Source organism: Lithobates pipiens, unplaced genomic scaffold (genome assembly GCF_037356315.1).
Source record: "Lithobates pipiens isolate NorthernLeopardFrog02 unplaced genomic scaffold, aLitPip1_a1.2 Scaffold_10, whole genome shotgun sequence".
In the NCBI taxonomy this organism is placed as follows: Eukaryota; Metazoa; Chordata; class Amphibia; order Anura; family Ranidae; genus Lithobates; species Lithobates pipiens.
The window spans coordinates 183,217,913-183,241,352 of NW_027507686.1; the positions used below are offsets into that span (position 1 = coordinate 183,217,913).

Below are 23,440 nucleotides of genomic sequence, written 5' to 3' on the forward strand. Positions count from 1 at the left end.
TGATGCTCTTTTTATTTTCCTTGCATGTGATCGCGTACTCTTTACAAAGTGAAGCCTTACCTCATTTACTAAGCTCTGGAGCAACTGTACATGCAGTGGGCTACAGTCTATTTGCCTTTAGTAAATCAAACCCATAAGATCTAGTAAGTATCCATGTGCACGAGGCCTTAGTAATCCAGTTTTTGTTCTTTCCGTTCTGATAAGGTGCATTAAAGTATGTCATTTGCCAAACACTATGAATGCTCACTTTAAACATAAACATACTATATGTGACAAGTAAAGCGGCAGGTCAAAATGCACACATGTTGTGCTTTTAGAGCAAAAAGCAGAATATGTAGAGATATTTATCATTTTAAATCTTTTTTGAAGGAAAAGTATATCAAATTGTGTACACGTACTTGTTGTAGCCACAGAAAGCACCATAATACCTTCATAGCAGCATGTGCTATGGCTAATGTTATTTCATTATTTTACAGTGTTTTATAGTGTGCTATTAAGTTATGTGCACATGATTAACGTTCCAAAAGTATGTCCAAAAGCTTTAATATCAGAGTTATCGAGTATCAATTCTGCAAGATATACTTTACTGCTATGCAATTATTTTATTTATCGCAGAACCAGAAATAATAATATGCCAAATAAGTGTATTGAAGAACCGTAGAGAATTCCAATGCAACCTGCGTTCACCTGCATGTAATAAAGTTTGCATTTGGTGTATGATTCTTCTATGGTGAATACCTGTTCTGACGTTACAGGTGAACTAATTTGTTCAGACTGAAAAATCCTATAATGGATATGATGTAGGAAAAGAAAAGATACACCAAAGGATCAGTGTAATCCCAACTATTACATCTTCAGATCTATCATGAAATTAAAGGCTATAATCTTGGTTTTGTGTAATTAACTGGATCAAAATTAAGTCTCTACTGATATCTCCCACTGGGAGGGTCAATACGGCTGGTCTATATAAACAGCCAGGGTAGATGGGGGAACCAGAACGCTTGTGTCCCCTGTCAGTGAGCAGTGACACCATGGGGACTATGGGTCCAGTTATTTGGATCCTTTCTACTTTGACTCTCACACATTCCTTAAGTACACCACCACCACGAGGTAAGAATTTTCAAAAGCTGTTTATCTTATGGATTCAAAGGACCAAATGTACGATAAAATTTATTGTTGTATATTATGACATACTTGTTGCCAAAATTTGAGATACATTTTTTGTTGCCTTATATATATGGTGTTATTTTTCAGGTTTGTTTTTTTCTTCTATTTTTTATCCCCTTTTATGTTGGGTGATCTCTTATAAATTTAATGACAGCTGCCAAAGTTATAAAGTGACCCCGTCACTTTACCCATTCAGGTCTGTGACTGTCTCCCCTAGTAGCTCATTCCCCAGCTAGGATCTGCTCATGATTGTCACTCCTTTGCCACCTCTCAACTCTGACAGGGCCCTCGCTCTATAGTTTGAATGGAGCAGAATTTCCATCTATGGGGGGACTTGTTACCTTCCCCCTTGTGACAGTCAATGGACCTGATCACTGTCATGTCCAACACCATCCAAAACGAATATTCACCTAAGGTGAGCTCCTGCAGCTCCTACAGGGAGTGCAGACTGGCAATTATATTTTCTTGGGGATTGGTGGGGACTATCAGCTTCCACTATCACTTTGATCTAAATAAGCAAAGGGACAATGTCTATTTAAGGAGAAGCTATAGAATGCACATTCTGAGGTATTATTGTAACATACCAAAAGGATTGTGAGTAAGTGTTGTACGTTTGACCAGGGACATTCCAGCATAATGGGCACCTTGTGCTGGATTGTAAGTGAAGCCGATAGGAAGTGCAGCCAACCCGTCCTCTTATGGCACATCTCTTCAACTCTACTATTGGGCTCAGCAGGCTTCACTACAGCTGATTTTGGCAGGAAGGTTGTAGCTTCCTCAGTTTCTTATAAAATAGGTTTTGCCTAATATTTCCACCTTCGTAGCAAATTATTGGTCTACCACATGTATGCTGTTATTTTGGCACCACGAAAACGGAAAATTGTATACTTACTTTGTAATTTTCCTTTCCTGGTGCCAATTCTTGGCAGCATACTGAACCCACATAGTTTATTCCAGTCATTTTCCAGGGATTGGACTGTTGTGTGGGTGTCAAAACTTTATAGTTTTGAACTGGTCCTGTGGGCAGAAGTAGTTGGTGCTACTACCACATGTATGCTGCCATAGATTGGCATCAGGAAGGGAAAATTACAAGGTTCAGTTTTTGGCTGAATGTGGAATAAAGATATTGGGGTTGATTTATTAAAACTGGAGAGTGCAAAATCTGGTGCAGCTTTGCATAGAATCAGCTTCCAGGTTTTGTTGTCAAAGCTTAACTGAACAAGCTGAAGTTAGAAGCTGATTACCATGCAGAGCTGCACCAGATTTTGCTCTCTCCAGTTTTAGTAAATCAACCCCATTGTGCTATATCCTCCCTGGCGGTATTCCCGAGTCTGGCTCGGGTTAAGATTTAAATACCATAATCGTTATTCCCGAGCCAGACTCAGGATCGCATCGCTGGATCCATGGAGGGGTTTACTTACCTTGTCCCCTGGATCCAGCGATGTCCCCCCGCTGTGATCTGCGAGCCATCCTCCGCTCGATCTGTCACATCGCCGGGCTCCGTTCCCTGCGAGCGTTGCGACGCACGGGGACAGAGTTCGGCGCCAAATTCAAAAAGTAAAATACAAGGTATAGATACAGTATACTGTAATCTTACAGATTACAGTACTGTATCAAATAATTATATATCCCCTTTGTCCCTAGTTGTTTGTCCAGTGCCCTGTATACAGTTTTATATTATAAATACTGTTCTTTATGCCAGGAAACTGGAGATTGTCCATAGCAACCAAAAAGTGTACGTTTACATCAAAAGTGGTTATAGACCAGCTAGAAAACAGCGATAATAAATTAGAATCACTCGCAGAATTGAGCGATAGTAATTTGTGGGGAAATTTATCATCAAACACTAAAAGTAATGACAGCGACAATTCTGCAACTGAGCATATTTCAGTATTTTTGATTTGATTACATTATTGAATCATTTTTATTATTATTATTATTTGTTATAATTATTTATTTTATCATATATATATATATATATATATATATATATATATATATTCATTTATGATTTTATATTTCAAATTTGATCATACCCGGGATGCATATTCGACTCTTGTTTGGACAGATTTAAGTGAATTATTTCTAATAATTGTACTGCTTTCAGCACCTAAAATCTGAAAAATAATCATACCACCAGGGAGGTTAAAGTCCGTAGGTAACAATTATAAATCCATTGTTTTTAGTTCAGACCTTATTCATGCACATGCCTTAAGAGAGAAGTGCTATGCAGTGCTACTAAGCAAGAAGCACAATCTGCTAATGTAATGATTAATTAATAATTTGTTATTTAATGATTATTTCATAATAATAATTACTCCTGTCCCCATGTAAATCTGCACGCTATTCTGAGAATTTTTTTTTTTTATTTATGGATGACTTTATTTGTCATTGCCACAGAAAACACATTTTTGGGGGGAACTAATGACACATACACTAATCGGTGTCTCTTGCTGATCAAGTATTCAACATAACTATACTGTATACACTTGTTCATTAAAGAAGAGTTCTACATATATATTACCAGTTGGCTCAATACAGTTTAATGCCACTCTAGCTTATGCAATGAAGCAAATCAAAGAGTAATAAGATTGTAAAACTTGAGCAACACAGTCAGTATCACAATTGAAGTTGCCTTTTATTATTTTAACTAGGTCTGATCAGTATATTTTTTAGCTGGAGCTGGGCTTTGCATTTTGCCTTGTCTAATTTCCCTTTTGGGAGATTTCCCTTCCATTCCTTTTATGTCTGACATCCTTTACCTGAACAGGGTAGAAATCTCATTGGGGACAAACTACATATATCTCTTCACTCATATTCATACCAATTGATACTTTTTCTAACAGTGATGAATCCTGCACACAACAACCTTGTCTGCAGCACCTGGGGAAGTTTTCACTATAAGACCTTCGATGGAGAAATCTATCAGTTTCCAGGAACTTGCAACTATATATTTGCCTCAAACTGTAAAGACACATATGAAGACTTCAACATCCAGATACGACATTCTTCAAGCTCAGATAGGACAGTGGTGTCCCATCTGGTGATAAAGATTGGGGGCCTTGTCATCGAGATGAAGAAAGGTGTGATCGAAGTTGGAGGGAAAAGGTAACTGAGTGAGAATGCACAGATTAATGTTAAATTGAATCCAAGCATATACAAGTTTCTATAAAACAACTTTTCTTGCAGGGTCACTCTTCCATACAGCCAGTTTGGAGTACAAATTGAGTCCATCAGTGTATATGTGCAAGTTTCTTCCAAGCTGGGAGTAGCGATTTTATGGAATGAAGCTGATGCTGTCACGGTAAAAGGCTTTACTCATTTCATCCACAATTATTTTCAAAAGTTTGTGTTAGTGATACCGAATCCTTTATCAAAGTAGCTCTCTTATATCCTAATGTCCAAAGTTTTCATCATTTTATATTAAGCAGTCCATTTAAAATGAACGAACTGTCAAGACATCTCAAAACATGGAAAAATAGGTCCTGCACCACGATTTATTAAGCAGTGAGCACAACGCACAGAGCATAAGTATCTGGGTGTTGTGGTGTTCCTTAATGCAGATACCTTGCAGTGCACTGTAGTTGTGCATTGGGATGCAATTAACTTTGCATTGCTACATGTAACTGCAGTACACTACCATGTGTTGGGGTAACACTTATTATAATGTGGGCCTTGATGCATGCTATGGTGTGAAGAGCCCTAAATCTTCGCTATTTACCATTACTATAGCTTACGATTTGACCTGCAATGCCCAATATCATGCTTTTCTTTAGAAATAACATTTAGGCTTTATGCACACATCTGTACAGAACTGTACAGCATGCAGAGTCCGCATACTCATTTTCAGGGGACAAACTGCTGCTATGTACAGCCACCCATGAGATGAATTAGAAGATGTGGCTGTATGCAGTTATGCTCTAGGGGTTGTGTAAAGCACCACATGCTCACGGACCTATGCTCTGAACACATATGATCTGTGTTCAGAGCAAACTTTAGTGTGTGGGTGATACTATGGCTGATCCTGCCAGTTTCTTCCCTCCGTAAACTGCCCACGGTAATCATGGCTGCTGAGCCCTGACTCTGTGGTCAGTTTGCGTGCCTCTGTCCATAGCCTGCTGTCCTGTGTCTCCTCTGTCTCCTGTGTTCTACTTCCCCCTCCCCTACCTGCCTGTCAGCTCATGCCAGTGTCAACCCCTCCGCTCCTGCTGCTCAAATAGCTCTAACCTGTATGCACCATCCGTGCTGTCTTCTTATGCAGTTTCCCCCTCGGTGTGTGATTTATTAAAAAAATGCTGTAAATACCTCATGTAAGAGATCGAGATCTCAGCCCCTCCTGTTGCATCCGACAGAGAAGGAAAGGAGAGATCCGGCCGGTCATGTGATCGCAGATATTGGCTCTTACATTAGGTATTTACAGCATTTTTTTTATTTTGTATAAATCACACACAGAGTGAGACACTGCATAAGGAGACAGCGCAGATGGTGCATACTTGTCAGAGTGGCTTAACAACTACTTTAATCTTACACTGGAGATATACAGATATGAGGCTGTAGGCACAGAAGTGCCTAGGCACAGTCACATACCAGTAAGTACACTGCTACTTTTCAGGAGGAATTCCAAACAAAAGGTACATTGTTCAGGGCATTGCTAAGTCACAGTTATCATTTGTAGATGTTCAATATAAGGGTGCAGTGACAGCTGTGAATGTGCCTGAGACCGATTACAAGCGAGAACACCAGTGGTGCAATGAGAGGCTACCAGCTCTTGCAGCTACTTGTGGCGGCTCACACGTAATCGTGCAGCGATCAACTGCCAGTGATCAGCCCAAGGCACATACTTCTTGTATTCAGGGATGATCACTCGCCAGAGTTCTCCCATGCAATCGATATTGGGCGTATTCTCAGGTGTGAATGCATCCTAACATAGTAAATCTTCACTTTTTGAGTTTAGGCCCTTTTTAATGTAATTGCATGTTTAATATTAGACTTGACTAAATAATAATCAACCATTTCTTCTTTCATGCTGCCATTACTTCCTTTCTTGACAACGTTTTTGCCTATGGCAGGCATGTGACACAGAGACCTTTTATTCTTTGTATCTTACATTTATGTTAATTTGATTTACAGGTGAATGTTCCATCAAAATACATGAACAGCACATGTGGATTGTGTGGAAACATGAATGGACTGACTCAGGATGAGTTTGTGGATAAAGGTATGTTCTACTACTTATAATCCTGTATTATAACATATTCTTTCTTAGTACATTTGTTATTTACATTCAGACAATGTTTTGCAGTCCTTCAATGAATTGAAAGCATTTCTGATTGGAAGAGGAAGGAGGTTACATAATTTTTTATAAGATATATTGTACATATTATGTTGGTGAAAATATGTGTGTTTATACAGATATCGAGCTGACACCTGTGCAGTTTGGAAACCTGCAAAAGATGGATGGACCTACAGAGCAATGTCAAGATGTTGTACCATCTGCCCCTAAAAATTGTAGCAATCTGGTAAGATGCTTAAGAATTTGGTTTCAATCTGGTAAGAATTTTAAAATGACAAGACAAAGAGGGGAATTTACTAAAATTCAAGCAGATACAATCTAGAGTAGCTGTGTAATTCCAACCTTCTAGCATTCATTTTCAAAGTTTAAAGTGAAACTATAGTCAGAAAATTAAGTCCTGCTAGATCACTTCAGGCTGGCTCCTTTTGCAGGTATAGTTATGTAAAAAAATTCAAAATAAGTGCCTATACTGTTTATCATCCAGTAATACACTGCTTCACCCTTCTCTGTACATACTCAGTTTCTCTCCATTTTTAGGCATTTTTAGGTACTGCTGAGTTTGTAGAGGACGATCTGCTGACAGCCTTAAAGCGGAATTAAACCCTCCTATTCTTTGCAGCCAGGGAAGCTGCTTCTGTTTGAGCCGCAACTGCCATGGTGCTGCCCATGTGATCAGTTATGACACCAGCCATTTGATGGTTTAACAGTTTGGTTGGGGACACAAGCAAATCTGACAACAATCCCAGCATTCCAGGAATGTAACTGTTAAATTGCTAGGTTTAGTTCCGCTTTATGATTTACTGCTGTTATGGGGCTCTGAGCTTCAGCAAAATGGCAGCCTCCGGTAAGAAGAAACGGGGGGCATGCTGGAGGCAATTTACAACACACATTCATTTTGGTAGCGTAATTATTAATGTGGAATGTATGTTTCTTGCTAAAGAACATTATTTTTTATCAAGTTGTTATGGGTAAAGTTCCACTTTAAGTGAAGAAGCTGAAGAAGATGATTTCTGATCCAGCTGGTTACTGTGCAAAGCTACTTGAGATTCTGTCTGCTCCAGTTTTATTAAATTCTCCCCTCCCATATGTTTTATTGCCATTCATATAATGTCTTGTAGATTCTGCTATTAATTATGTAATTGGGTAACTGAAAAATTACAAGTGATTCTTGCAATCAAAAGGAATGCTGCTTTCTGAATTTTGCCCAGAGATTAGTAAATGTGGTGAGATTTCATTTACAAATATTAGTCAATTATGTGCAATCAAAATAAAAAAATAGCATTTTTGTGTACACATGATTGGACGATGGAAGCCAATGGAGTTTCACCTAATTTACTAAGCTAAGGAAAACTTCCCTTTAAAGTTAAAGGAATTTTTTGGTCATAGCATACACTTTTATTTTATAATAATCAGCATTCTACTAGCAAAAGTTAATTTAAAGGGTTTGTAAACCTTTGTGTTTTTTCACCTTAATGCATCCTATGCATTAAGGTGAAAAAACACCTGACAGTGAGCGGCCCCCCAGCCCCCCCTCCCCATTTTACTTACCTGAGCCCTGGAACTTGACCTGGCAGGGACGCGTTGTCTCTCTGCCCGGGGTTCTCAGGTCTTGATTGGATAGATTGATAGCAGCGCAGCCATTGGCTCCCGCTGCTGTCAATTAAATCCAATGACGTGGGCGCCAGGGGCATTCAGTGGCTATGGACACCGAATGCTGGACGTGGGAGCACGCCCGCAAGGTAACCTCCTTCTCCTAGGGGGTTATCTGATGTAGGGATGAGCCGCAAGAGCTGCCGGGGGGACCACAGAAGACGAGGTTCAGGGACACTCTGTGCAAAACTAGCTGCACAGTGGGGGTAAGTATGACATATTTGTTATTAAAAAAAAAAAAAAAAACGAGCCCTTGCAATCACTTTAACAATCCAATATAGGCTTGCTTGAAAAAATCTTTTTTCATGTTTGTTGCCCGTTTGCCAGCCATGTTTGTCCACAACTTCCTGGATTTCCCGCATGCTTTGCAACTTCTCTTCTGCTGTTTACTTTCGATTTCAAAGGACTACATATCCCATGGTATCTTGCTGCCTAGAAGCTATGATTCCTGTACAGAATCCATCTCCTAAAACTCTTTGCTGTAATTCAGGAGGCAGGTTCTGTGAAATGTGTGACACAGCAGTGCCTACTCACACGGCATAGTGAAGACATGTCACAGAATTTAGAAAAATAAATTTGTGGGGACCTTCACAATGTAAGTTTACAACGATTGTTCAGATTAATAGGAGTAGGCTAGAAATAATTGAAATAGAATGTGGAAATAAATATAAGATTTTACATTTTGAATATATACTATATACTTTAACAGACTACTTGGTTTTGTAAATTAGCCCCATAGTCCTTGTCAAAAGTAAGCTCAAAACTAGTCATAAAGTACACCATTATTTCCTCTTCTGCTCTTTAGGACAATTGAAACTCTTCTTGCAGTTTACAAGATCACTACTTACATACAATGCACTACAATGTTAATGTTTTTGATCTTCTCCATGCAGAGAGAGACCTGTGTCCGCATGCTTTCCAACGCAGCCTTCGATGACTGTGACCTGCGTGTGCCTCAGGATCTCTACATCAAGGCCTGTGTGTCTGACCTCTGTAGCTGTCAGAATTCATCTGATGCCTCGTGCTTCTGTGATACCCTGTCTGAGTATTCCAGGCAGTGCACCCATGCTGGTGGGATGCCCAAAAATTGGAGAACCGGTACCATGTGTGGTAAGTAAATTTTTTTCTTGGCCTGTTTAATTGTCTATATCCTTTTCTAAGGTAGTTTTCCACTGTCAGTAGTACAAAAATGACTACAGTGGTATTTATCCATATTAGGTTTATGGTCTTAGCTAGAAAGCTTCCACTTTGTTGAAAGAGTTGAATGCAGAATGTGCTGCACCAGCTATCAGAAAATGGTTGGTCATTAAAGCCAAACTTCAGGGGACAATTTTTATTTAGTTTTGGATAGAGCAGGGAAAGGTTTTATTGCTGTCTGTGTCTCTGTTAGAGAGATTTCCTCTCACTTCCTGTCAGAACAGGAAATTGCAGAACATTTCTTCAGTGGGGACACAGAAGAAAAAAAACACTTGTTTTTACATTGGGGAGGAAGGGTTAGAATAACAATATTTGTATTACTGACTGTGCTTTCCTGTCCTGGTATGAAATCTCCCCATATATTGTATAGACATCACAGGCACACAGGATGTGAGGGAAAAGCTCTGGTGGGGCCAGGGAAAGAGATAAAAGCATTAAAAAAAATCTCCACTTTAAATTTTATTTTTAAATACTGTTTGTGGCAGAAATTAGACTTTAAGAACCTGGAATCTATAGCATATTTGACACTACCATAGTAAAATTAGTCTCTGTCCCTTTTTTGTATATTCTAAATGTTTGTGAAACACATTTACTAAAACTGGTGAGTGTAAAATCTGGTGCAGCTCTGCATAGAAACCAATTAGCTTCTAGCTTTTATTGTCAAAGCTTAATTGAACAAGCTGACATTAGAAGCTGATTGGCTACCATGCATAGTTGCACCAGATTTTGCACTCTCCAGTTTTAGTAAATCAACTCCAATGTGATATTTAGGTTTATGAAAAGAGTTCACATACAATGTAGTAATAATGAAGCTGACCATACACTCTGCAATATTTTCAGGTGGTCTAATAGATTTCAGCATTTTTTAATCAAAAGAATGTACTATGACCAATCCAATAATTTTACAATGTGCTTTATAGTTCTTTGTGGCAAGTGCCCTTGCAGATTCCAAAGAAAAAGATAACAATTCTTTCACTGTTAAAAATCATCCGAATAAGTCAGAAACCAGATATGCTGGTGTCACCTATATGATGGTCACTGTAATGATCAGACTTTATAATGGCCCATAAGATCTGCCCATGTATGCACCCTTATGTCGCTTTAAGAACATATCAGCAAGGATAGTCCAGGAGTAACCACAGAAAAAAAAATGATGGAAGGACCAATCCAATCATTTTACAATGTGCTTTATAGTTCTTTGTGGCAAGTGCCCTTGCAGATTCCAAAGAAAAAGATAACAATTCTTTCACTGTTAAAAATCATCCGAATAAGTCAGAAACCAGATATGCTGGTGTCACCTATATGATGGTCACTGTAATGATCAGACTTTATAATGGCCTATAAGATCTGCCCATTTATGCACCCTTATGTCGCTTTAAGAACATATCAGCAAGGATAGTCCAGGAGTAACCACAGAAAAAAAAATGATGGAAGGACTAGTTGATACTCAAATAAACTTCCAGCAGAGGTAGTAAGTCAGTCAACTGTAGGTGAATTTAAACATACTAAGGACAAACATAGAACTATGCTAAAATAAAAAATGGTTAAAAAAAGGGAGCAAACTTAATAGACCATTATTTTTTGGAGGACATTCTTCTGTGTTTTTATTGACCAGTTTTGTAAAGCCAAGTTGGAGACTAACTACTTCTAAAATATGTCACTTTTTACTGACTGAGTCTTTTATTGGCAGAGAGGACCTGTCCAATGAACCTGAAGTATAATGAATGCGGTTCCCCTTGTGCTGATACTTGTTCCAACTCCGAGCGAACGCTTGTTTGTGAAGATCATTGCATAGATGGCTGTTTCTGTCCACCAGGTAAAATCATTTTTATTTATTCAACAGCAAGCATTCCTTGTGTGTTTTTGGTGATTATTCTGAGTTAGGTTATTTCTACAGATATATAACATATTAAACTACTAAATCGACATCCTCTAAAGTTATCTGAAATTCAGTTGATCGAAAAGGATGACAAAATGTAGGTAATTTCTTTACAGAAGTTGAGAATCTGTAGCTGTGTTCACTTTGATTATCCAATACAGGAATTTTCTTTCCACATGATTACATAATTGAAATTAATTCAGAATTTTCGGAGTAAAGATTCTCAACCCCCATAGGTCTCCTTTTGCAATGAGGGAGGGTGGCGCCAAAAAAAACACATAGTTGATCTGCATTTTACCCACCCTTTACTTAAGTTGCAAAGGCAGCAGATGGGGGTGTACACATGCTGTGGTTGTGGTGCTTTGCTTTGGCTTTGGCAAAAAATGATCCGCCTGTTGTGGTCTGCAGACAGCCTGCCACCAAGCATGACCCATTCAAGTAAATAGGGGCAACATCACAACCCCCCAGCAACCATGTCCAATGCCGTGGTTACAGTTCAGTGATGCAGCATTTATGGGGTCAAAACAGGCAGTGAGCAGGCAACATATCACCTCCTCACTGCCTGCAAATGTATGCAAGTGTAAGCATAAGATAAGTAAACTGGCCTCAGTAAGTCATTGCAGCATTTACTGGTTATTTGTACCAAAATAATAAGAGTTATTAGAACCATCTTTTAATCTCAATCAATGTTTTTTTCAGGAACGGTACTGGATGATGTTGATAATCGAGGTTGCATCCCTCTCAGTAAATGTTCCTGCACCTACAACAATAAGAAATTTGCACCAGGAACATTTTATACCAGCAACTGCCACAACTGGTAAGAACTAAAAATTAGCTGTGAAAGTGCTCAGTCATTTCTTTGTGTATTTCTTACCGATTTGTACAGTAATCCAGCACAAAATAACTCCTTCACTTTGCCTCTTTAGAGGAGCTTTGTGTAAAGAAGACCAGTCACTACTGATCCCTCTCCTTGTGCTATGTGACTGCTCATGTCTCTGCCCCTTCTGTCATTTCTTTAAAGGGAGCCTATAGCTCAAGGACCTGCTGGGCCCAATCAACAGCTCTGCTCTCTAACAGCATACACTTTTCTGTACAAATTACATGTTATGTAATATATTATGTTATATCTGGGTTTGCAAAGGCATTTGATGCACATTGCCTGGTTACTGAAGAATATATTTAACGTTGTTGTGCCTGGAGTTCCTCTTTGATAGTACAGCTTTCCCTATGGGAAAGGTATCTTTTATAAATTCTCTATCAGAATTCTTTGTTAGTACCTTCTTCTCATAACTGCAAAATACTAATACATACGTTTTTGAACATGACAGTCTTAAATAGAAACATCTATTTTAAGTTAAAAAAGCCATCTAATGAAATAAATTTGAGCAATAAACATGAATAATATTATTGTATCTGACTGTGTTTGCATTGTTTATTATAGCACTTGTCATGGTGGTCAGTGGAGCTGTAAGGCTTTGCCTTGTGCTGGACGCTGCTCACTTGAGGGAGGCTCACATGTCTACACCTATGATGGCGGTCACTATAACTTCCATGGAGACTGTAGCTACATCTTTACCAAGGTAACATTGCTCATCAAGCCTTCAAGTCCATGGTAGTAGCCATATGGTGAATTTTTATATGCACCGTATTCACCCATTGTAGTACTACTATAAGGTTTTCTGTAGTTATTTTCAGAAAAAATAAATCCTGTAAGTCAGAGATTAAATTAAAGCTGTCCATACACTTACAGATTTTTTTTCGTTCAGCCCGAAGGTTGAATCTCCAGCTATTGTATTTCAATATAAAGGACTGGCGGCTGTCAGAATACCTGAACAGCAGCTGCATCTGATTGGAAAGCAGTTGTTGTTTGTTTGGCGATTTTCTGTCCAGCTCCTTTGATTTTTTTATTTAAAAGATATCAGGCGGGAGGATGCCAACAGGACCACCCATGAAGCGAAATTCAGCCAGTTCATCAGGAACCCCAAACAATGTGAAGTGTATGCCTAGTGTAAAGCATTCAATTTTACATAAATTGTGTGATAATATGCTGTAGAACAAGCATGGTTTACATAAGGTTATCTAATTGATAGGGGTCTCTAGATCTCAAAATACCCTGAGCATTGTATATTTAAAAAAGTGATCTGTATTCTGGCAGGGGGGGGGGGGGGGGTAGATGGAGCATAATAAAACATTTTATTTGAAGAGATGAAAATTATATATTATCACTAAATTAGATTTTTTTTCCTAATAAAAAACAAACACCTTAGAATGACACTATTTACATACCACATTCCAATAACTCTCCCCTTGGTTCTTCCTTGTAGGACTGTGTCACAAACATGTTCACTGTGCTGGCCGAGTTGAGGAAATGTGGAGTGACCAATACCGAAACTTGTCTGAGAAGTATCACCCTGTCTTTGGTTAAAGGACAAACAGTGAGTAGTGCTCAGTGCACCAGTACAATTTACCTCTCTTTCCAGATACTGACTAAAAATAACCTTGTAGTATACAAATTGAATATCACTTTTTGCCCTTTTTTTTTTTTGCTCATTGTTAGTCCTGTTTAAAACTTGAATTGCCCTAGCCATTTTTTTAGTTTGATCACTTTCCTAAATTGATGTCACCTCTGTAACCTGTAGGTTCTGACAGTGAAGTCATCAGGAACTGTGCTTCTGAATGGGATCTACGCTCGTGCACCACTAGTCACAGGTACAGAATTCTGTGTGATATCATACTGTACATTGAAAGGTGGTCATACACTGCCTAATAAAAGGAACATTTCTGAGCCAGGTAATGAGATTTTCCCATCTGATCCCGTATTCTTCTGGGTGCATATCTCATGTAGTCTGTAGGTAGCTTATTGCTTCATCTTGCCCTCTTCTTGGATTGATCAAACATCCTGTGTCTAGGCTTGTGTCAGTGCCATTACCTTTGGTTGCCATTGGTTACAATTAGGATTAGAATTCAGTTTTTCTTTTCTGTCAGCCACCTGCTCTGATTTTCTGCTTGATCCTCAACCATGCTGATCTACCTCTTTCTCTGACCTTTGGCCCATCCCGACCCTTATGTGTATCTAAACCCAAAATCAAAAATGTAATACATTGCAGCTTACTAGTCTTTGGTGTAGTGCCTGTATTTGTTGCTTTTTTTCAACCTTCTTTTGCTTTATTTTCACCCAGTAATCCTGCAAATAACTCACTTCCTGTTCCTGGGTAGTTAAGACACTCCTCCACTGTATCTATGGGGGAGTTATGGTTGTCACCCAGACTGCTTTCCTGATATGGGTTACAAACTTGTTTGTAGATCTTCACCTCCATTATGTGAGTAGCACAGGCAATTGGTAGCTTACAGAAGATAGCTAGGAAGAAAGATTGTCTTCAGTAGATTTCACAGGAAATGACAAGGGCACTGCTTTTCGAGCAAGATCATCAGGTATTTTGTATACAAAAATGTTCCTAGTTAGAAATAAAAAAAAGAAAGCATATTCACCCCGTAAATCTAAGGACTGGTAAGCTGTGTTAAATATTTTTTTTGTTCTTTGTTTTAGTTATCCATTCACTTTCACCTAACTGTTTGGTACTCTGCTCTGTTTTTGTCCTACTTAAACAATTAGATGTCTCCAGCCATGCAATTCTGAGGGTAGCACTCTAAAAATTCTTGGCGGGATATATGTCTTGCCATTAGCAGCTCTTGTAAAGTCATGTTTGAGGCTCATGCCTCAGTGTGGCCCTTCTGCTACCTGTTAGGAACATAGAGGATCCACCTCACCTGTGATATAAATGAATGCATGTATGGTATTGATGAAGTCCTTTTGCAAGTATCTTCCTGTCTGCCATTTATAGGTAGTTATCTGTCCATTTTTGACCGGTCTACATTGCAACTATTGTCAGGAATGTACAGTGCCCTTTTAAAGGGAGTGGGGAGATTATAACAATTCTAGAAGCAGAGAATCCCATACATGGGCAGGTGGATAAACTGGTTTTCAAATCCAGGAGTTAGAGGAGATAAAATATATGCAGTTCCATAATGGCAGTTAAATAAGTCAGTTTTTTTTTTTTAACTGATTTGACTCCGTGTGTACTGTAGAGTGCAGCATTGTAATTAAACGATGCTAATCCACTGGGCCCTAATTAACCATTTTATGAAAGACAACAATAGATCTAAGTAGGCTTTGGTGTGCACTGCAATGTTGATGCATATAAACCGAAATCATGGCATCACTAGGCAGCTATGAAAAAAGGAAGATCAATGTGGGTGAAAAAAAGCAATCGCGAGAATTTCAGCCTGTGGCAGTTCTAAAACCTGAAATTCTCTATTCATATGGTCAGCACAGTCCCACTTAGGGCACAATAGCTTAGTGGTTAGCACTTCTACTTTGCAGCACATGGTTCCCTGGTCCAAATCCCAATTAAAACACTATTTGCATGGAGTTTGCATGTTATCTCTGCACTTGTATAGGGTATTCAGGTTTCCTTCCACATTCCAAAGACGTGCAGATTAATTGTCTCTAGAGTCCAAAAGGGCCCTAATGTGTATGCATGCATATGTGATAGCTACAATAGACTGTAAAATCCTTGAGGGTATGGACTGCTGTGCATGTATAATATGTAAGTGCTATGTGAATTGTTAGTTCTATATAAAGAAATGTACAGAGTTAATCAAACATAAATACCTGTGATGAAACAGATGTCACAGCTTCTGCCTAAGAAGTGCAAGTAAAATATCTACATACTATATTTCTTCTTGGATTTCCTTTGTTTATTGAATACCAGGTTGTTAATTTACATTTGTCTTTTTCAGATAATTTTGCTGTGTTGCAGCCATCTTCTTTTTATCTGGTCATTCAGACCTTCAATGGAATCCAGATCCAGGTTCAGCTTGTTCCAGTCATGCAGGTCTCAGTGAGCCTGGACCCTGAGTACCAAGGAAATGCATGCGGTAAAAGTTTATCCATGTCTTTTTATTTGGGGCTTTAGTCTTTAATGTTCCTGGGAGTATAGTAAATGTGAAGAGGTGTAAATAAGGCTTGATTTACCGGTGGCCCTTTGGGACACTACATTGCTTTTTATTCATTTTAACTGAATGTTGTTATTTTCAATGTTTTTAGGTCTCTGTGGAGACTTCAATAAGGTCCGGACAGATGATTTTAAGTCTCTGAGTGGAGCACTTGAGGGGGCAGCAGCTTCCTTTGCCAACACCTGGAAGAGCCAGGCAGACTGCAGTGATGTGAAGGACAGTTATGAAAACCCATGTGCACTCAGTGTAGACAATGGTATGTGAGGAATCTTTTTATAAACATATTATGAGATTAAATTTGCAAATATGTTTGAATACCTTAATAATGTATATTTTAGTGATTTGGGATTGTGGGGTATTAATGTAGGGTTAGCAAAGGGAGGACTTAATTGCAGAGTCAAGTGTGCAGTTTGAGGGTGCAGAGAAAACATAGTAAATTGCAAAGCTGCTAAATCTGAATAATGGTGTCATGATCTTTTGATCATAAAACTGGTAATCTGCTTTATAGTGTGTTGAGATATGTGAGTCATATAAGTGGGAGAAATCCTGCCCTTGTAAGTTGTTGTCCGCATATGTTTATTAAGTGTGTGTATTTGTAATAGTTTTGAGTTCCTACATAGCTGAGCATAAATTCCATTGTTTATGAAAGATTATTTAAATGTCTAATTCCTGGCTGTATATACTCACCTTACCTTTACTTGCTTGCTACTCTGTCCAGCCACCACAAGTGGACAGATGAAGCCCTGTGTAAGCTTCAAGTCAAAACTCCGAGCTTATACAGGACTTTCCTTACATCCATTTGACCGTGCTGGGCTAATCACCAAGCACCAATATTGTCTTCCATATCCAAACCTAACGGGTATTTCTATTTGCTCCCAATGGGCAAATAGAGTGTTGTCTGGGGGTGGTTTGAACATAACTGAATCTGTGGCTTTGTTGTGCATAAACAAAACACAGGTGCACTTTATGGTAAAATTATGAATATCATATAGATATGCATAATAGATATAGATATACAAGCTAATCTAATCTGTATAAAAAGTTGTTTAGTTATTTAATGGCATCTAACCCTTTTTTACTAATCTTTAGAGAGGTTTGCCAAGTTTTGGTGCTCTCAGCTCTCGGACAGCAAGGGAAACTTTGCTCAGTGCCATGCTGTTGTTCATCCAGCTGTGTATGAAAAGGTGAGTGATCTGTGTTAAAGAAAATAATAAATATGTCAGACAGTCCACATGGCAGAATAAACCATGTAAATCCATAAAAGACACTGGTGTTGATTTACTAAAACTGGAGGGTGCAAAATCGAGGGCAGCCATGCATAGCAGCAATCAGCTTCTAACTATAGCTTGTTCAATTATGCTTTGAGAAAAAAAAATGACAGTTGGTTGGTTTTTGTGCAGAGCTGAACCAGATTTTCCACTCTCCAGTTTTAATAAAGCAACCCCACTATCTTAAAAAAAAAATATGGTGTTAAATAATTTATTATGCCGTTTTAGTTTACCTTCTTTAACAAAGCCTTATTTTTATAACTTTCCTAAATATAAATAATGTATAATATTCAAGATCAATATAATAGCAAAATCGATAGTCGTTATAAGATTTACCAATTATCATATTCAGTTACACAGGAATAATAAACTATTTGTAAATGCTTTTCATAAACTTTCTATAAATTAGCATATTTCTTGCAAACCTTCAGTAGACCCTCCTATTTTAAGATTGATCACTAAGACATTGTGTATAATTGTGCTTTGTACCAACAGAACTGTATGTATGACAGCTGTAACTATGAGAATAGTGAAGACCGTGTTTGTGCAGCCTTATCTGCCTATGCACGGGCCTGCGCTGCTGAGGGAGTGACTCTGGTTGGATGGAGAGGCGACCTCTGCGGTATGTATGGAGGTTTTTTTTATATGGTGGATATTATCCAAGACATTCATGTTATACTTTGACAACATTTTTTTGACAATGATTACTCTTGAATAAAAATGCAAAGTAACATTCTGTGTATTTTAGAAATTTGACTTCTATTGTACAGAGGGTTTAGTATCACAATTTTATTTCTTAGATCAGCTCTATTACATGATGTATAAATATTATACATAAGTTTACAAAGATCTGCAAAATGTTTCAAATTTAAAATTAGGCTGTATCTTTGCTATAACTCAGCGGTTCTGGGTGTTCTTGTTGAATAAATCAATTGACGCAATATACTGTGAAAATACAATAATGAAAGTAGCCGCTGTCACTTTAAGGTTCTGGGTGTTTGTTTGCAAACCTGCACCCAGTATCCTAATATGAGAAGTAGTCTCCTTATTTTTGCAATTTGTGATTGAATAGATAATGTATATCCTACATCCTTACCTTTCTATTCTAAGTAGGTGCTTCTGTGCGTCTTTGTTGTTGAAATATAAACAACTATTAGTAATTTTAGTCATTTTAATTTTAGTTAGGTTATTTCATTCAATCTTATGGAAGTTTCTGAATATTTTATTGAACAAGTTTGAGTGGGTTTATGAGAAATAAATTAGTATAAGTTAAAAAAAAGAGAGAGAGAATAGAGAAAAAGGGAATTTGGATTTTTGGGGATCTACTAGGGGTTTGTACGGAGTGTCTAGCTCTGGCTTCTTGTTTTTCTATGTTTGGAGGTAAGTATACTGTAGATTGGTTGACACTGATCAATTGATACATATATTATATAATAAGATGCTTATTATTTTTGACAAGATTAGTACCTTGTAGTAAAATTTAAGGTTTACTTATGATATTAGAGATTCCACCTCTTTGACAAATCATCAAGTGTAAAAAAAGTTAAATATATAGTTATCCCCAGCTTCTGCCTGTACCTAGGTAAAGGTGATAAAGAGATCCTGAGAACGCTGTTTGCTCTGTTTTTGTGTAATTTCTTGTGAGATTTGAAATTAAGATTTTTCTAAGGGTCTCACTAGAAAGATCATTATGTCACCTTCTCCAGTGCAGAAACCAGGGGTAATTTAAGTATATTTACTAACTTTATTCCAACAGTTTTTTTCACTTTTTACTATTTAATGTGGCAATTTGTTATGGGGTTTGGGGACCCTGGTGAAATAAGGAAACCTTAACTTTAAGGCCGCGTACACACGCGGGGACTGTTCGCCCAACTTTGTCCGCTGAACAGTGTTTCGGCGGACAGTCCGCTCGTGTGTGGGCTTCAGCGGACAGTTTCAGCGGACAGTCTGACGAACAAAGTTTTTCGGAAATTCCGTAAAACTGTCCGCTGAAACTTGGTTTGAGCGGACAGTCCGCCCGTGTGTAGGCTTGTTCGTCAAACTAAGTTCCGTGCATGCTCAGAAAGGATTTACACGGCGAAGGTTGCATTGCAGTGTATAGGACGTCGTATTTCTAGTCCCGTCGTACGTGCCGTTCACGTCATCGCGCAAGTTTCAGCGGACTGTTCGTTCGTCGTGTGTGGCCAAGTCCGTCCATGCTAATTTTGAGCGGACTGTCCGCTCAAACTGTTTGACGAACAAAGTTGGGCGAACAGTCCCCGCGTGTGTACGCGGCCTAAGTGTAAGGTTGACTCTAAGACATTTTTCTAAACATGTTTCATTTCTATATTAAAATGGCTTTATAAAAGTCAAAATTTTAAACTAGATACCTACAGATCTTAGATGCAAGCTATCTTTTGATATCAAATCAAATATTATCTGCTGCTTTAACCAAATGTGATTGTAATCCTTACAAATGAAAAAAGTTGTCATTGCTAATGTAATTTTCATCTTTTCCAATTTTAGAAAAATACACAAAGGGCTGCCCGAAAAACAGCACTTACCAGTACTCTATTACTACTTGCCAGAAAAGCTGTCGCTCTCTCAGTGAGCCTGACCCCAGCTGCAGCTTCCATTTTTCTCCCCTGGATGGCTGTGCTTGTCCAAATGGAACATTCCTTGATGACAACGGAGCCTGTGTACCAGCTGGGAACTGCCCTTGTTACTACAATGGTTCAATGGTACCCACAGGAGAGGTCATTTATGACAATGGTGCCATGTGGTAAGCTATATATAAACAGGGTAATCATGGGTTTCGATAAAAGCTAATACAGAATTTAAACATTATTTTAATTTATTTTTATTTAGCTGTTTATTATTATTTACTTTTCCCATACATTTTATGCCAGGATGTCCCCAAAATCAGTATTTGTTTGTAAGTATAAATGGCTCTCGTCTTCTCCCTCAGTGATAACCCAAAGGACATATTACATGCAAGCTGGTCTATGTACCACAGCATCTTCCACACACCTGAATGTGTTTGTGTTTAAGGTTCTAGTGCAACGAAAGATGTTATTGACCAAAATGTCCTAATGTTAACCCTGGTATATCAATTCATGAGCCTGGATTAATTAAAACAGCTCTAATGAATACGTATGCTGATTTCGAACATTTATCGGCATGCTGGCCTAATAATATTTCACACAGTGCTGAGAATGAACCTGGATTGGTGCAGATCCTATTACTTGGTTTGAAAAACGTTATTGTGTCTACTGCCATGTCCTATTCCTATGCCTAATATCAACAGGATAGGATAGGAATAGGAATCTGTGGAAATGATTGCTGTAATTCTTTCAAAGCATTTTTTTTGTTTTGTTTTTTCTTATAACAAAGCTGGAGTTTCATTTTAGTCTTCATGATCCATATACTGTGTTTTTTTTATTTTCCTAATACAAAGCTGAGTTTAATTTCAATCTACATGTTCCATATATATCTGTTTACCACATCATTTCAATGGGGTCTGCCAGAATGTACAGCAGGCATCTTAAAGCTGTGTTCTCTGGTGGTTTTCTTACTCCTCCTTTATTGCCTACACATAGGATGAGGCTGCAACCATGTAATCATTAAATCAAACTCATTCTTTGCGCATGAAGGACAAAAGTAACAGGTTTACTTAAATGCCACTCTTCATCTACACTACATCTATTTGGCTTAATTTTTTACCCCATTGCTCCATTCTGACACTGAGATTAAAGAGAGTAAGCCCTCTGAACACAGAGCTAAAGACCCTCTCCCTACTTACGTATGACAAAGCCAGGTGCAGCAAGTTCCTTCACATGGAAGGAAGGAGAGTGCGTCACACTCCCCATACCAGATTTATTTTTTCCTTCTACTGGTGTCTAAAAGGGAGGGAAGGAAAGAAGAGTATGTGCAGCTGGGAAAGGTGACAGTTAAGTGAACCTTTTGTTTTGCCCTTTATGAGAATTTGAGATTTGACATTCCTACTGTAAATGTGATGCAATATGCAGAATAGCCACAAGATGGCACCATTCACAATTGTGTAGACTCCTACAGTACATCCATACTGTATGTCTGTTATTGGCTATAGGCTCCTTAATATTTTATTGGATATATAGAAAATGTCAAATTGATAAACTTTATAAAACTAGAAAAGACGTTCTTATCCTATAACTTTCAAAATGTTTAAAGTGTTTCAATATTCTAATAACAGCCTACAGCCTATAACAAAAAATGCTGACAAGCACAGGTTAACATACATGTATTTGATTCTTCATTCCAGCACGTGTAATAGTGGAAGACTACGATGTGCTGGGAAAACACTCAGTATTGCAAGTAAGAAAATATTTAAAATGAGATATGATAATATACTGTTTCTGTTCATTTTAAATCCATCAGATTCTCTGAGGTGTTTAGTGACCATATAAATACACCAGACCAAAGGCCCCACTGAATACTAAAGTGTTTTCCGCATCCCTAACTGATAAAAAGGGGGTATTCTTATAATAGCTAAAACTTCTAGTTACAGAGGCTGAGAGATATTTTGAAATGTACATCCTTTTGTGAGGCATCGAGAGATAAGCTTGGACAAATTCACAATACAATTGGGCTCTATCACTGTATCAGAAATGCTAACCACCTTACCCAAATATTTAAAGGACATCAAAAGCCAAAGCTTTTTTTTATTGTAAATAGAGTGGGGAATATGTCAGACCCCTTTCAGATTGTATTGCCCTCTTTCTTTCAATTCTGCTTGGCTTTATTTCCTGACACTGTAGCAAATAGTTTGCCAAAGTAATAAAAATTCCCCATGCACATGATTTGAAATAGCAGTATGCAAAGATAACAGTCATGTTTAGGTCCTACAAATAATTTAAATCCTTTACACATGTATAACCTAAGTAACATAGAAAATGAATGGAGGTATTGTAAAATAATGACAGTGATGAAGAAAACAACATGAAGCTCCTTCCCCCTCCAGGATATGACTGTTCACACTAAGCTCTGACATATGAAGGGTGATCTTAATGTCACTTGGGATTGTCTTTAAAACAATGGAATAAAAAAATAATAATAATAAACATGCTTGTGAAACAAAAAAAAAGTATGCATTTGTTACTTATGATTATGACTAATATGCATCTCCACTCCTTGCCCTTTATTCAAAACTAAGAAACATTTCTACAGGTTTCTAAGTACCACAAAATAATCTGAAAGAGGAGAACTGCCAAAAAAGAAAAAAAAATGTCTCATCATACTGTATAGCTCTCAGCAAACATAGGGGTCAGCAGGCAGAAAATGTGGATGCAGTCATATTAATTAATTTCTTCTGTCATTCTTTTTTGTGGTAAAAATAAAAGATCACAAAGAGAGATAGTGATTCCCTGTTTCTCTGCTACCTAAGGTGAGATGTTTCTCTCTCCTTACAGCAGGGTCATTGTTAAGCTGGCCATACCCACATGACTCAATAAAAGAACTGTAACAGATTCCTTCATCCACGCTCAAGAAAGCAGTTAGACGAATCTTCTTTGCCAGCTTTTGTATTCTGACAGCTGGCTTCAGCGGCTGTCAGTATACCCGAACAGTGCCTGCATCTGATTGGATACAGGCTCTGCTAAGCCAACAATTTTCTATTCAACAGTTGGCTTTTGTTAAGCCGGGCTGAGGGGTTAGGGCGTTAACAGCCCAAATTTTGCCTGATTTAGCATGAATTGGCTGAAATTCCAGCCATATTTGGCAGCCTTAAAGCCCCATAAGCACTATTAGATTTTCTGCATATTTTTGTCTTCAGATTTACCAAAACCATGTAGTGCAAGGGCCTGCCTGATTGCATACAAATTAAAACTCAAATGCGCCATACACATGACAGGATTTTCGGACAACAAATGTTGGATGTGAGCTTGTTGTTGCTCCATAGAACATTTGTTATAGGAATTTCCGCCAACAAATGTTTGAGAGCAGGTTCTCAAATTT

The 23,440-nt window shown here is 38.1% G+C and overlaps 1 protein-coding gene across 1 annotated transcript in view; it reads left to right on the forward strand.

The window, feature by feature from the left end:
- Nucleotides 1-1,031: 1,031 nt before the first annotated feature.
- Nucleotides 1,032-23,440, forward strand: part of LOC143926048 (uncharacterized) — a 72,792-nt gene continuing 50,383 nt past the window's right edge. Inside the window, exons 1-17 of the mRNA XM_077450222.1 lie at nucleotides 1,032-1,110; nucleotides 4,014-4,275; nucleotides 4,357-4,471; nucleotides 6,298-6,385; nucleotides 6,580-6,686; nucleotides 9,004-9,220; nucleotides 10,998-11,123; nucleotides 11,886-12,003; nucleotides 12,628-12,766; nucleotides 13,511-13,621; nucleotides 13,826-13,895; nucleotides 15,987-16,124; nucleotides 16,294-16,458; nucleotides 17,292-17,386; nucleotides 17,966-18,092; nucleotides 19,976-20,231; nucleotides 21,750-21,802. Of these exons, the coding sequence (XP_077306348.1) occupies nucleotides 1,032-1,110; nucleotides 4,014-4,275; nucleotides 4,357-4,471; nucleotides 6,298-6,385; nucleotides 6,580-6,686; nucleotides 9,004-9,220; nucleotides 10,998-11,123; nucleotides 11,886-12,003; nucleotides 12,628-12,766; nucleotides 13,511-13,621; nucleotides 13,826-13,895; nucleotides 15,987-16,124; nucleotides 16,294-16,458; nucleotides 17,292-17,386; nucleotides 17,966-18,092; nucleotides 19,976-20,231; nucleotides 21,750-21,802 (2,266 nt within the window). The remainder of the gene's footprint in view (nucleotides 1,111-4,013; nucleotides 4,276-4,356; nucleotides 4,472-6,297; nucleotides 6,386-6,579; nucleotides 6,687-9,003; nucleotides 9,221-10,997; nucleotides 11,124-11,885; nucleotides 12,004-12,627; nucleotides 12,767-13,510; nucleotides 13,622-13,825; nucleotides 13,896-15,986; nucleotides 16,125-16,293; nucleotides 16,459-17,291; nucleotides 17,387-17,965; nucleotides 18,093-19,975; nucleotides 20,232-21,749; nucleotides 21,803-23,440) is intronic.